General features: G+C 36.1%; 2 protein-coding genes across 4 annotated transcripts in view; both read right to left on the reverse strand.

The window, feature by feature from the left end:
• Positions 1–7830, reverse strand: part of thraa (thyroid hormone receptor alpha a) — a 35250-nt gene extending 27420 nt beyond the window's left edge. For both annotated transcript variants that reach the window (XM_084125151.1, XM_084125149.1), the window contains exon 1: positions 7495–7830. The gene's annotated coding sequence lies outside the window, so the exon portion shown is untranslated. The remainder of the gene's footprint in view (positions 1–7494) is intronic.
• Positions 7831–13955: 6125 nt separating this feature from the next.
• nsfa (N-ethylmaleimide-sensitive factor a) overlaps positions 13956–15456 on the reverse strand; it is a gene marked incomplete at its 3' end in the record, with an annotated part of 30946 nt that continues 29445 nt past the window's right edge. For both annotated transcript variants that reach the window (XM_084128066.1, XM_084128065.1), the window contains one exon: positions 13956–14915. In XM_084128066.1, the coding sequence (XP_083984192.1) occupies positions 14894–14915 (22 nt within the window). The remainder of the gene's footprint in view (positions 14916–15456) is intronic.

The raw sequence follows: 15456 nt of genomic DNA on the forward strand, positions 1-15456 counted from the left end.
AATGTTTAGAGAGCATTCATGCCAAAATACTTTACATCACTAAACAAGCTGCCAAACTACTACATCCTGTCTGGACTCTACATTCCCTCTTCCCTCCAACGGTTTAATATGAAATACAATAGAACTATAGACTTTACACTCACATCTAGGGATTCACCAGGATGCACAAAGCAGATCTCTCTCTCTCTCTCTCTCTCTCTCTCTCTCTCTCTCTCTCTCTCTCTCTCTCCTCTCTCTCTCTCTCTCTCTCTCTCTCTTTCTCTCTCTCTCTCTCTCTCTCTCTCTCTCTCTCTCTCAATTGGTTGCTTAGTTATACAGTCTGCAGGGGAAAGTAAGTCCAAACATATTGAAATAACCCACCTGCATGACAAAACATACATTACCCTAATTGCAAATGCACACAAATGCATTGGCACATGGCATATATAACATGATTAATGAACATGAATGCTAATGAATGAGTGAAAGCAACTAATGATCAATGTAAAATATCTGATGTGCAAGAAACACAAAACACAACTTATGTTGTTTTGTGTCATTTGAATTATTTTGCAGAACACAAAATTCTCTTTGCAACCACTTCCTTCCTCCAGTGACAGTCAAACTGGTTTCTGCTTTACCAACACAGATACCAACTGACAACAAGTGGGTGCTACGGTATGTGTTGTGATCAAATAAATCATGAATTCTTGTTATATCAAATTACAAGAGATGAAAGTTTTGAAATTAAACCTGAAATCTGTTTACAAAGTGAACTGAGTGACTAGCATAATCACACATATTTTAGATCTACATAACGAGAACTTAAGTCTTATGACCCAGGATGTTTTTCTGTTTTTCAAAAATTACCTAAATAAGACAGCCATTCTTCATTATTAAATGTCTGATGAGGAATATGAGAAATCATTCTAGAACATATTTATTTAGATTTATAGATCAGCTTAGATTTTTACTGCTCTAAAAAGTAATTCAGGGAACGACCTCCTGTTACCACAACTTAAATAAAATGCATGGTCACAAGTTAAAATTTATTATTAATTTATTTAATTAAACCTTTTAGGTTGCAAACATTATTTATGTCAGTTCAGCTGACATAATAATGTTGATCATTACATCAACTCAATATTGTGTGTAATTTAAACTCTGTGTTAAAGGATTGTAGATTGTAGTTGTACACTGTAAAACAATTGCTGTAGTTATGCAGCTGTTTGCCAGTAACTTACTGTAGATTTAAATTGATGTTATTTACTGGCAACAGTTTGTTCAAAGTTAAATGAACATTAAACATTAACAAGTCTTTGTCTTCACAGAATAAAACTATAAAATAACAATCTAATGCAAAGCATTATGGGAACCAGAAATCTTCATCAACCTTTTTCTGTTTTTTTCCTTCAGATTTTGGTTCCCAGAATGCTTTGCATGAGGCTGTTATTTTAGTTTTATTCTGTAAAGATAAAGACTTGTTAATGTTTAATGTTCATTTAACTTTCTCGAAATTGAAAGTAACTTGAAATTGTCTCGATTACTTGGGTAATGGGTTTCTAGTTCAGCACACGTTGCATAGGATCTGGATAAGGAGAGTAAATGTTGAAATTAAGTGTTATTTTATGTGTTTTAGGGAAGGGAAAGACCTGTTATTGTTTAATGTTGTTATGTTTTATTTTTTTAAAGAGTTCTGCTGAAGAGATACATTGATACACTACATATAAGCAATGACTGCGCTAATGCTAGTGACAAGTTATTGTTTATTATTAAAATGACATGCTAATAAGTTACATTTAGCATGTGCTATGATAGATAAAAAAACATTTTTTAGAGTATTGTCTATCAGTTCTGTTCTGTTCTATATACCATAAGTGCTTTATCCCATAAAACACAGCAGCCTCACATCTTTGATGACTGATTAAAGTTCACAGTGCACTTATTTCCACAACGTGGATCATCACCCATCATCACCACTTTTTCATAAATTTGCTAGGAATGTCATCACCTCTTATTTGCATGAAATTTTGACCTTTGAAGCTGATAAAGGTGTTGGGCTGCTGGTGTTATTGTTCTCATTGTGGTATACAATAACACTGTACAAAATAAAGTTGTCATTCTTACATGAAAGCACTGTTAAATGTTAAATATTGACTTTACGTATTGACTTTTTTGGCACAAAGACTTTAGGATGGACTTTTTGGGATAATGTTTTGAGCTGCAATACTAAACACTAAAAGAAATTAATACTTTTATTCAGGAAGAGTGCATAAAACTGATCAAAAGTAACAGAAAAAACATTTATAATGTTTCAATTAAATGCTGTTCTTTTGAACTTTCTATACAACAAATAATCCTTTAAAAATCACTGTGTCCACAAAAATATTTAGCAGCACAACTGTTTTCAACATTGATAATAATGTGTCTTGAGCAGCAAATCAGCATATTAGAATGATTTCTGAAGGATCATGTGACTGAAGACTGGAGTAATGATGCTGAAAATTCAGCTTTGACACAACAGGAATAAATTACACTTAAAAAATATAGAAAACAGTTATTTTACACTGTACACTGTTAAAAAAATCTGTAGAAATTACAGTATTATTGGCAGCTACTTGCCAGTAACTTACTGTAGATTTAAATTGATGTTATTTACTGGCAACAGTTTGTTCAAAGTTAAATGAACATTAAACATTAACAAGTCTTTATCTTTACAGAATAAAACTAAAATAACAGCCTCATGCAAAGCATTCTGGGAACCAAAATCTGAAGGAAAAAAACAGAAAAAGGTTGATGAAGATTTCTGGTTCCCAGAATGCATTGCATTAGGTTGTTATTTTATAGTTTTATTCTGTAAAGACAAAGACTTGTTAATGTTTAATGTTCATTTAACTTTGAACAAACTGTTGCCAGTAAATAACATCGATTTAAATCTACAGTAAGTTACTGGCAAACAGCTGCAAAACTACAGCAAATTTTTTACAGTGTAATAAAACATTTTACCACCAAAATAAATGCAGCCTTGCTGAACTTTTTTCAAAAGCATAACAAAATATTTTGAATGGTGGTGTATGTTTTCATATAACAATAAACTTAACTTCAAATGATCAAGGATGTAAATAATTTAATCATATAATTTTATGTTCCACTTATAATAAAAAAACTAAAGCAGATCCTTATTTGTAGTGACCACAACTGTGGTAATATAATAATTAAGATTTGATGAGATAAAAACTGGTTATAGCTGTTAACTCTTGTCTCAAAGTTCAGACCTCTGTGGTTTAGAAGGAGACACTCACTGACCATTAGTGTACATAGGCCCATATCTGTCACTGACTTCCATTACAAAGTCTAGTGGTGACCGACCGATGGTGTCTGGGTCTTAGCACCACATTTCTTCATAACAAAAATATGCATACTACACATATACAGTGATGGATCTGAGAGAAAGGAACTGATTACGATGACTTCACTCAGCACAGTGGTTGTGATCAAAACAAAGGCTTTTCAGTGAGCAGAAATCAAAATGTTCCAAACAATAAATTCTCACTTTCTCACAATTTGTGGTTCAATAATGCAGAGAAAATTAAGTGCATGTGTCTTTGTTTTTTGATTGGAGAAGAGCTTTGATGGGAAAATAGGTTGGGAACCACTGATCTATTAAAACAATACTGAACTTAAGAGATATATGTGTCTGAGCATTCATTACAATCGTGCAACTACTGTACAATCTAATGATTACACTAAGAAAACAAAGTAACATTGATTGAAGTGAAATTTGCCAGATTAACAGAGGACTACACATTCTAACAAAAGCTTTTTAATTAGAAGTCAAATTAATTTATATAGCGCTTTTCACAATGCATAGGCTATTCTTTCAAAGCAGCTTTACGTAAAATCATGATGTTGAAGATATAGGGTAGGCCATTTTTTATAAACCCTTTTTGTTATACTGGTTGAAACTCTCTTCACATCCTGATTCAGTAATCTATAATAGAAGTGGTCTAAATATTAAAACATGTACATATATCTTCTGTGGAAATCTCAGGACCAAAACAGTTTTTGTCCAATCATTGCATTCTGTCCGAATGCAATGATACAATGTCCTACCTGTCTGTCATCATGTATGGATGCTCGCGCAGACATCACACGCCATCAGCGTGTTCCGCAAGTTGTAGACAAACAGCCAAGCGCCAAAAACAAACCAAACGAATCAAAACAACAAGCTCATACCGCGTCCATGCCATGTCGTAACCGTAATTACAAGATCGCAATTACAAACGCATCACTTCGCTTCAGAAGGCATTTTTTGGGCTTCAAATTTTGGCCTCCCATTCACTGCCATTATAAAGCTCGGAAGAAACACGATATTTTTAAATATAACTCAGATTGCATTTGTCTAAAAAGAAGAATGTCATATACACCTAGGATGGCTTGAGGGTGAGTAAATAATGGGATAATTTAACATTTTAGGGTGAACTATCCCTTTAACGTCTCATCCTTCATCTGAAGGTGTAATCCGTGTCCTACATGCTTCAGGCACGTAAAGAAAATGACTGCTAAGCTATAAACGATCACGGAGCTAAATCAGTTTACTCAGAAACCCGCTGCAAATAGGGCACTAAAAATAAAGTAGCCTACTGTAAATAGAACACAAACAGGGCACCATTTTGTATCGTAAGCTTTCAACGACTGCTTAAAACACGGAGAATAACTCATCCGTACATTATGTTCAGACAGTACAAGAGAGTGAAGCAGGCACGTTCCCTCATATGACCTGCAGCGCGCTCCCGAGACGGCAGCTCTGACGTCAACATATAATGAATCCAGATCGGGACGTCAGCTGCGCTCTTATGCAACTGAACTATTTAACTACCTCGCTCGTTCTTACAAGTGCACAGTGTTGCAGGACACCCAAATGCAAGACACGTCGTCCCACGGGTCACAACGGCCCAAGAGTCGCGCTGAAGTGTGCCTGCCTATACTCGTAAACAGTGTCCTCGCGGTGTCTGAAGCAGAAACCCTAGGAAGACTGGAGCTGACGGGCTGTTCATCGCATATGTTCCACAGTCTAGGTTCTTTAAGGACGCACGTTCCCATTGTGCACTGAATTATTTAGCCCCTCTTGACCAAGCTTGTATGCTCTTATTCAATGCCGTGTTGCATCCGCTATGACATTTTGCCTGACTGTTTATCACGAATAATTTCGATTGGCGATTTAATTATGCACACATTAAGAAGTCGCCATTTATTCACATTAGGCCTATAGTTGGAATCTCAAATTTCCTACAGTGATTTTGTAAACATAGGGGGTAGAATGCTTACTAGGCCTAATAGTTATTAAATATGAAAATATTCACAAATGTTTTATAAATATGTCTCTGGACAACTGGATAATTCTTATTTTTTGATGGAATGTTGCAGTAGGCTATGAATTATAAACGATTTACCCATGCACTTCATTTTTTTTATTTTTTATTAATTAGCCCTCATAATATTTCATCAAAATACCCCCCCCCCCCCCCCCCCCCCCCCTCTTGCAGTAACATCTCTCTTCTCTAATGGTGTTTACTGCCGTGAGGGCGGGACAACCTGTCACTCACATGACATCACACCAATAGCAAACCACAACCATCCAACGATCCAATCAATTCCTGATGAAGAAAGTCATGTCCCGCCCAGCCGACCTACATTTTTCTTGTTTGAGAAGCCATTTTACTCCAATATAGGCATCACAATATAGGAAAAAAAAAAGTCTATTGCCACTTCCGTTTCATGCCAACTTTAACCTTGCCCACCTGATTATTATAGTAATATATTTTATTATTTATTGTTGTTGTTTTCATAACTGAAGCTTAGTATTATTAGTGCAATAACTGTGATTAGATTAAACAATAGATCAGTTGTCCGGTTGAGGCTTATAGCAAATAGCAAATCCGTAATTTACATTCCAATTCTGAGTTTATTTAAGTTTGAGGCAACATCATCTGCTGTAGATTATACCATGATTGCATGTTGAACTGACAGATTTCGCCAAAGGAGCCTTTAAATCTAAGCCTTGTAAAACTGCACTGCTGAATGATGAACCTCTATCAAGGTGAAAGGATTCATTTATTCCTCGCCACCCATGAATAAATGGCCAAAACTCATCAGAGGGTGAAAAGTCCACCTACTTATACAAATAATATAAGTAAAATCAAGGACAAGTCATTAAACATGCACCTTCAGTACACTGCTCTGTAAAATACTTGATTCTGATTGGTCAATTGCTACAGCTCAAATATTTCTGAATAATGGCGGCTGCTCTGGGCAACACTGTACAACTGACCCCTCATCCTGTAAACCTGTTTCTTAGTACACAGCTGTGCTCCTGTTCTCAACAAGTTAATACAGGGGTAAAAATTGTATTACAATAATTTGATTACAATGAATAAGTAAATAAATAATACATCTAACAGTAGCTACTATAAGGAGTAGAAAAAAAAGAAACACAATAATGTAACTTATTAGAAACTAAATATTTTTCAAATTATTTTTTTTACATATTTAAGTAATATACATTTTTCACATTACATTATATTATATATTTTTATACAATAGAACAAACTAGGCTATATAAAAAACATTCAGGAGAAGGTCCCTCTCATTAGGATGGTCATATTTAAGGGTCCTTTGCATTTAAAATATCTTAAGTTAAAGGGATAGTTCACCAAAAAATGAAAATTCTGTCATAATTTACTCACCCTCAAGTTGTGTCAAATATTCATGCATTCATTTAATCTGTTGAACACAAAAGAAGATATTTTGAAGAACATGGTAACCAAAGAGTTGACCTTTGACTTCCATATAGTATGGGGAAAAATCAACTGTTTGGTTCTTCAAAATATCTTATTTTGTGTTTAGCAGAAGAAAGAAACTCACAGGTTTGAAACAACATGAGACAGAAATGATAACAGAATTTTATTTTATTTATTTTTTTGTGTGAACTATCTATTTAATAAAACCATTTTAACTTCATTCAATATTTCACGTCCATATATGTATTGTAGGCTTATTTGTAAGGTTATACATTCTTCTAGACATCGCAAAATAAACCACTTTAGAGTGATACAAAAGTCTTGTAACTGTAGCCTATTAACTCTCACGAATTAAATGTTTCTGCATGACACAGTGGGTGGTGAACAACTCGCGCGCCGGCGCCAATCCTCTCGAGTGCAATCAACTGTATACATTTCATAATGGTTCAATTCACGTCTCTGTTTTCAAGCCACAAGAACCGGAACTAGTAAACTAGTTGTTTTTTTGTGTGTGCTAAACCGAACTTTGTAAGTAGCACTCACTTGGTGTCCTCTAATGCCGCGTGCAAAGTGCAGAGCCTTAAAACATACGCGGCAGAGCGACGACGGCGCAGATGTTTGACAGCTCTGCGCTTTCGCGCGCACCATAAGCGGACACCTCTGAAGTGAGAAGCTCAACGACAGCTGACCAGAGGACAGCAGGACAATTACTCACCCACTTCCTTATGAATAAAGACAGCCTGCTTCCAAAAAAAGCGAAATGGTACACTGAAGTCCCACCAGGCTCCTAACTAGAGGTCTTCGTCGCGAATCGCTGTTCAGCGTGAACATACGCTTGTAAACCGCTAGGAACTAGTTAAAATAATAGCCTATATTCGGAATATATCCGCTTAGAAGCAGTTAGTAGATAATTTGTTTGGTGTAAAAACGATTATGTTTCGGCTGCCACGACAGGAAAATGCACGAGCTTTACTATAATCGCTCCGCCCCCTTTACTGTAAGGAAGAGCTGATAGTATAGAAGTATGTGATTGTATCAAATGCTGCTCTCTACAGGTTCACAACAGCTTAAACCCTTTAACCCTATGTGAGATGGATGACCCTGTGTTTGAAAGTACTTCCTGAGACAGCTGTGTGGTTGCCAGTGCCTACAGAATTGCAGCATGCTAATTCAAACCTCTTTTGCTGTAGTTATTGCCAATAAAGACATTTTTATTTTATTTTATTTTTTCAGAGAGCTTTTATTTTCCTCTTCTGTGATCAAAAGACAAACATTTAAATTTATGTGAACCTTATTTTTTGGAGTTTAAAAAAAATAGCCTACACACAGGTCAAGTATTCAAAAACACACTGTAAATAATATTTGTACAAAAAAAATTGTTTAAGAACCTGAATTAAAAATTATTTTATTATTTAATGTCGAAAATGATGAGAGGGTTAAAAAAAAATAAACGTCCGTTTTTTTCAATGACTTTTTTCACATATTAAATTATTTAATATTATAATTATATATTATACATTTATGTAAAATCGCTGCTTATGGCTTACTACTCGTAGTAATAGGCTAGTAAATAATAATAAAATGTTATGCCAAATTTATTTCTTTGAAAATAATTTAATAATAATTTAAGTTAGTGTGTTCTGACCTTTTTGAAATGGTATTTTGTTCAGGTCAAATTGAGCAACCTTAGAAAAACATCTTGATATTCATGGCTCAAAATATAATGATCAATTAGCCTATTTTTGTAAGAAATATTTCTTAACGTATTTCTTCAAATATATTTGACAACCTTTTTGATAATGTGTACAATCATGTGTGCAAGTAAAATCTATAAGAGATCTAATAAGATTTAATTTGAGTTTCTTACTTTTATCATCGCAAACATCAATTTTTGAACCATAAATAAACTACAGTATTAAATGCAATATTGACATGATCATTCTCAGTATAAACATTTTAATGGCTCGAGTCCAGCAGTGGTCAGTGCAGTACAGACACTAACAAAAACAACAAGGGTGTTTGGTTAATTGTTTTCGGTCTCATTGGTGTTTTCACAGGTGGTTGAAATGGTGTCATCCCCATTTTTAATCAGGGCATGGGAAGAGAGGGTTGAGATGGAAGGCAACTGCTCATGCACTGCAGAGTGATTCTGTGTGTAATACTAATGTGCTTGCTCATGGATTTGGATTGATGTTTTTCAACCATTTGAAGGTGTAAATGTTTTCATTCCTTTAGTTTTAAATTCATATGTATATATATATATATATATATATATGCTTGATTATTATTATTTCTTAAAACATTTTAATATATTAATATACAAATGACATGTTGTCCAACAAATAAATGTCTGTGTGGTGTAAACAACATGTAGAAGTCAAACAAGTCATTTTGTTGTCATGTGAAAACCATAAACCAGACAGAATTAACCCTGCTGGCTGTTACACAGTGCCGACACAGTTCTATATGGAAACTGTAGATATAGCATATAGCACAACAGGCACCATAAATCAATAGCAGAATAAATACATCTGTCCCACTGTTTCACTCTGAATTGTCACATAAAGTTCATGCTTTTGGAGAACCAGTCGCAGTGGATTTGCTACTAGACTTTATTTGAAACCCGTAGCTTTAATGAATCTTTGGGGACATCGTATTGCACGGCTGATTAACTCTCACTACATTGAGCTGGCTGACCATTCCCTTCTCTGTCAGTCTCTCCTTTAAGAATCCCCGCTCACTGTGTGCCAATGTAGAGGAACGGCACAGAGTTCTTAGTGAATTGGGCTGTGGGGTATTGGTTTGTACATTAATTCCAAAAGTGACTTGCATTGTAATATACAATGTCAGGTTTATTTGACAGCTAGATCAGGAAGAAAAGTTTTTTGGTGTGTGTTTGTAAGTGCGTAAGTGCATTGGTTTAAAGGTGAGGGGTGGTCACCACGCAAGTCACCATGAAAGTAAAATTGACTATTCTTATTTTTTATGGAATATTGCAGTATTTCTTAAAATAAATGTGTCTGTGCATATCTTTTTTATTATCTCATCTTTAATAAAAATAACTTCCCCTCCCTCTTACAGCGAATTCTCTTCTCTGATCACGTGTTTACTGGCGTGAGGGCGGGGCAACCTGTCACTCACATGACATCACAGCTATAGCAAAACCACAACAATCCAACGATCCAATAAATTCCAGATGGACAAAATCAAGTCCCACCCTTCACTTTTCCTTGTTCGAGAAGACGTTTCACTCGGATATACGTCACAATAGGGATGAAAAGACCATCACAACTTCCGTCTCATGCCAAATTGAAGTGCCTGTGGAAGAGGTGTGTCAGCTGCTTCCTGAAAGATGTGATGGTCTCAGCAGATCAGGTGGAGGATGTCAGCTCATTCCGCCAGAAAGAACCCGAGAGGCTGAAAGTTTTGGAGAGTGACTTTACTTAGTGCCTGATTGTGACAGAACAATAAGGCGACACTCATTCAGTTTATAGTGCATAAAAAATGTGCTGTTCAGCAGTGCAGGAGCTGTACGTCTGAAATCCTTTCCATTCTGTAGATGAGGCAGGCACTCAACTGTCTGAAGTTTATAATACACAGGTTCACCACACACTGTTTTCTACTTGGTCACCTGGTCTGCAGAACATGATGCAGAAATAAAATAACATGACGTTTAGGAATGATATTGGCATAAAGCCTCAGTAGACATCAATGAAAACCCAACAAGGCCTAATAATTAGTATTAGCCCAAACTGTGATTTACTGGGTTGCATCCAGTGATCAGTGGTTGCTTCTCAAAGCTCAGTCAAGTCATTTCATTTCCAAATCTTTAAGAATAGTAAAGAGATTATAGATTTATTTAATATATGACTGTATGGACAAACATAAGGTGAACAACCGATTAGTTTCAATGAAGTGCTCTTATCTGATATGATCTGGTGGTGAACTGGGTGCTGAAGACAACATTCTCAATGTTTCTCTGGGCCTCCCACCAGCAGGGAAATGAAGGCTGAAGTAGAACATGTGGGGATTATGCAGAAGAAGAGGACTGGAGTGCGGATCAGAGAAATGGGGAGGTCTCTGTCATAATAACCATGCGAAATCCTATTCCCACTGATCCCATAAAAGCACATATCAAAGTCATCACCGCAGGGCAAGGGCACAGGCACATGAAAGTGTTAGACACACTTCTGAAGAGGGTGGTGTGTGTGTGTGTGTGTGTGTGTGTGTGTGTGTGTGTGTGTGTGTGTGTGTGTGTGTGTGTGTGTGTGCTGTAAAGTCATCTGCATGCTTCAGAACTATATGCTATTATAACAAAGCTATTTCCATTTCTTCCTGTCAAAAATATGATTTTCATTAATATTAATATATGCAAAGAAGTGATGATGGTTTGCTCTCCTTAACAGTGAGAAGCTAAAATCCAAATGATGGAATTTTTTAAATAAAATTTAATTTTTAGTTCTAATGATGTTATGTAATGTATATCATGTCAGCCAGTCATTATCTTAAAATAAACTATTAAAACTTACGAAACAGTTTACTTAAAGGGTTAGTTCACCCAAAAATGAAAATTCTGTCAGTAATTACTCACCCTCATGTTGTTCCAACCCCGTAAGACCTTCGTTCATCTTCGGAACACAAATTTAAAAAAAATAATAATAATAACTTTATTCCACTATTCATTTCCTTCTCTCTGGGCCTCGAGTTTTTTCACGTAGTGTAATAGCGCAGCGCGTCTAAAAAACTATGTGAAAAAACTCGAGGCCCAGAGAGAAGGAAATTAATAGTGGAATAAAGTCGTTATTTTTGGGGTTTTTTGTGCACAAAAAGTATTCTCGTCGCTTTATAAACTTAAGATTGAGCCACTGTAGTCACTTGAACTATATTAACAATGTCTTTAATGCATTTTCTGGGCCAGCAAGTTATAACGTCTTTAGAAGCCTATGGAGGAGTGATCCAGCTCTCAGATTTAATCAAAAATATCTTAATTTGTGTTCCGAAGATGAACAAAGGTCTTACGGGGTTGGAACAACATGAGGGTGAGTAATTAATGACAGAACTTTCATTTTTGGGTGAACTAACCCTTTAAGTCCTCTGAGGTCACATTATGATAAATAAACTGAGACTAAAGATGACAGTTGCGTTTGTATGAAACAAAAGAGCACGAGTGCATGGTATGATACAAGAAAGCAGTGCCGTTACCCGGATGCCGTTAGCAGCAGTTGCAGTTACCTGAATGAGCAGACTGATCAGCAGACCATGAAAAACATCTGACCACTGAATGTTGCGATTGAGTTGACCAATTAGAATCGAGCATTCCAGAGAGCGTGGAAAAAAACCCTTTTTCCTTTTTCTGTTTAAATGCCACATATCAGAGTTGAAAAAACCCACTTCAATACACATTTGTACTTGAAGTGAAATTGAATTGTTGAAGTAAACATTAAATCAAGGACAGCCTTTCAGGACAAGTTCTCTTAATCTCTTGACATGGACAGCTGCAAATATTTGACCCTTCTTTAGAAATGCTTGCTTGTTTTTAAAATACTTGTTCAGTTATTTCATTACACATGCTATTCTTTTGCTCATGCTTATAAAGCTGAATGTATTTCCTCATATTGCTCGAACCAGCTAGATAATAATGCGCACACTTCATTGTGAAACTCTGACGGAGGTTCAAAGACCTTCAAACACAAGCAACAAGAGATTCGTATGTCAGGAGTACAGCGATTCAACTGTGGGCGTATGTGCATCTGTCTTTGGTCTTGTTCTCACATGCTCAATGCTTAACTCCTAATCTCAACCTAGTCTTTCATTATGCAAGGTTTACATGTGGTTTACACTAAAGAACATTCAAGATTTACACTACAGAGGCACAGCTGATAACAGCTATAGAAATCTGAAACTGACCTGTATTTTGCTATCGCTGATCATTTTAGCTTCAAACCTGCTTGTAGAGCTCAAAGATTGTATTAAGACACAGATCTGGGGAAGACTACAAAAAAATCTGCTGTATTGAAGGTTCACAGAAGCATGTAGCTTCCATAATCTTTAATGGAAGAAGTTTGGAACAACCAGGACTCTTCCTAGAGCTGGTCAAACTGAGCAATCGATGGAGAACGGCCTTGGTCAGAGTGGTGACTAAGCTGATGGTTGAGCTCCATGATCATATATTGAGACAGGACAAACTTACAGAAGGACAAACATCACCCCAACACTCCACTGATCTGAGTGGCCAGACTCAACTCTCTCCTCAGTGAAGACACATGAAAACCCACTTGGAATTTACAAAAAAGCACCTAAAGTACTCTCTCGGACTGTGAGAAACAATATCCTCCGGTCTGATGAACCTCAGTTCCAAACATCATGTATGGAGGAAACCAGGCGCCGCTCATCACCTTCACAATACCATCCCAGCAGTAAACTGTGGTGTTTTTCAGTGACAGAGACTGGGGGACTCTTTAGAGTAGAAGGAAAGCTCAAAGCAGCAAAATATTGAGGTAGCCTTAAAGGGATTGTTCACCTAAAAATGAAATGATGTGTCATCATTTACTCACCCTCATGTTGATCTAAACCTGTATGAGTTTCTTTCTTTTGTTGAACACAAAAGAAGATATTTAGAAGAATGTTGGTAACCAGACAGTTGACGGTAGCAATTGACTTCAATAGTATTTTATTTTTTTCCTACTATGGAAGTCAATGGCTACCGTCAACTGTTTGGTTACCAACATTCTTCTAAATATCTTCTTTTGTGTTCAATAGAAGAAAGAAATCTCGATGATTGAAAGAAATCGGGAGATTGAATGATTCAATCCCTCATGCATGAAAAAGTGATTTGTTGCCACCTACTGGTGTATCGATGAAACAGAGTTATTGAATAATACAAACTGTGAAAAGTCCCATTGCTGCTGGAATCAAATGGGAAGACTGGAACTGACCGTTGTACACTAGATGAAATATTTCCAGTATTTCTTCCATAATTATGACAAAGCTGCTTGTTTTAAACCTTTGATTGCAGATGTTATGTTTTCCATTCCAAAACAATACATGTTCTCAATAAAAACAATAGTTATTAAAAGAAAAAAAGTACAATTGTACTAATAACACTGCAAATCACTGTTGTTGTGGCTACTATCACAGCAATGGAAGGAATATTCAACAGCACAAAAAGGAGTAAACTTTTACTGGCAGCCTGTTATTTTTTTATTGCAGTAACACATTTTGCATCTGGTCGTACATCTCCAATAGTCATAACAGATCATAGAGCTCTGGACATTGAACACTGGTCACATAAACTATATGAATGACTGGGCAGGCAAAATAAATACATAAAACAATATATTCATGAATAGTAATTTCAAAAACAATATCTACACACACTATACTTACACAGATCAATACAGCCACACAAACTAGTTCACTCTGTGGCCTTATTCATTAATACACTCACTCACTCACACACACCAACAGACACTCATGTAGTGACCGCAACTTCTTGAACACTAGTACGCACATACAGTACATACATTCGAGAAGTTTGCATATACTCACTAAATATTACCAGCTCTGACACAGTCAAAACGAAACAAATGAAACAAATAGAATCATCATATTTTGAACCTATGTACAATATCAAATAACACTGTGATCTATATGTTGTCTTCTTGTGTTACCACAACACAATCACAAAGGAAGGGTTCTGCGTATGCACACTACGAACAGCACAGCTCATCTTCACTATATACACACACAAATAGCTTTCTTATGTCCTACTTAAAGATTCACATGTTGCATGATATAGATTCACTAGATATGTTCTGCAACCAGCAGCATATATACATTTTTTTCTATCAGATTTCTTACATCTTCATGGCTTTGGGTAGATTGAAACGGATATTTAATAAACAAACAGCGCACAGAAATATTACACAAAGCACAAGACTATATTTGATATTGGTTTGGTATGAGGGGACGGCTGTGTGATCGCCGTCCAGTTATCAGTATTGGGAGGGTGTTGTTTGGGTGGAGTTTGCTTGTAGTTGCCAAGGGAACATGCAGAGGGCATCAAGTGCCTCCATTTATAAGAAACAGCAAGCGTCCTGCTCTCCTGTCTTCTGTTACTCGTAGAAACCACGATCTCTGCAGAGAGAAGGATGGAGCGTGAGGAGGTGCTGAGTGTTTACTCTGTGGGAGCGTGTACTGTATGCCGGTTGGTTTGGGGTTTCACCTCAGACCCCTGTTTGGGCACAGTCCAAATTTACAGACAAGCTCTGGCACACAGACTCTGTGACTTTGATGGCTGCCATCTGAAAGTCAATCATTACCAATATTGACTGGTTTTCTAATAAATAAAGTCAACATGAATTCAGAATTAACCCTGCTTTCTTTCTTAATGCACATTCCTACTCTTATTATTTAATCAGTGATCATTTTAAAATATGTGTTGCCTATGTGATGCTTTTTTCTCTTCTTTTTTCTGTGTGACATTGTAAAGCACATTGGTCAACTTGTGTTGTTTTAATTGTGCTATATAAATAAAGTTGCTATCACTATTATTGTACATGATTGGTGCACACTGTTCTAAATGAAAAACTTTTACGTTATCCATAACACGCCTAAGCCCTCATAATTTTTCCATTTCTATTCTTAAAAGTCGGCATGTAATGAAGATTCACACTAT

Source organism: Abramis brama, assembly GCF_963993115.1.
Source record: "Abramis brama genome assembly, chromosome: 1".
NCBI classification, from domain to species: Eukaryota; Metazoa; Chordata; class Actinopteri; order Cypriniformes; family Leuciscidae; genus Abramis; species Abramis brama.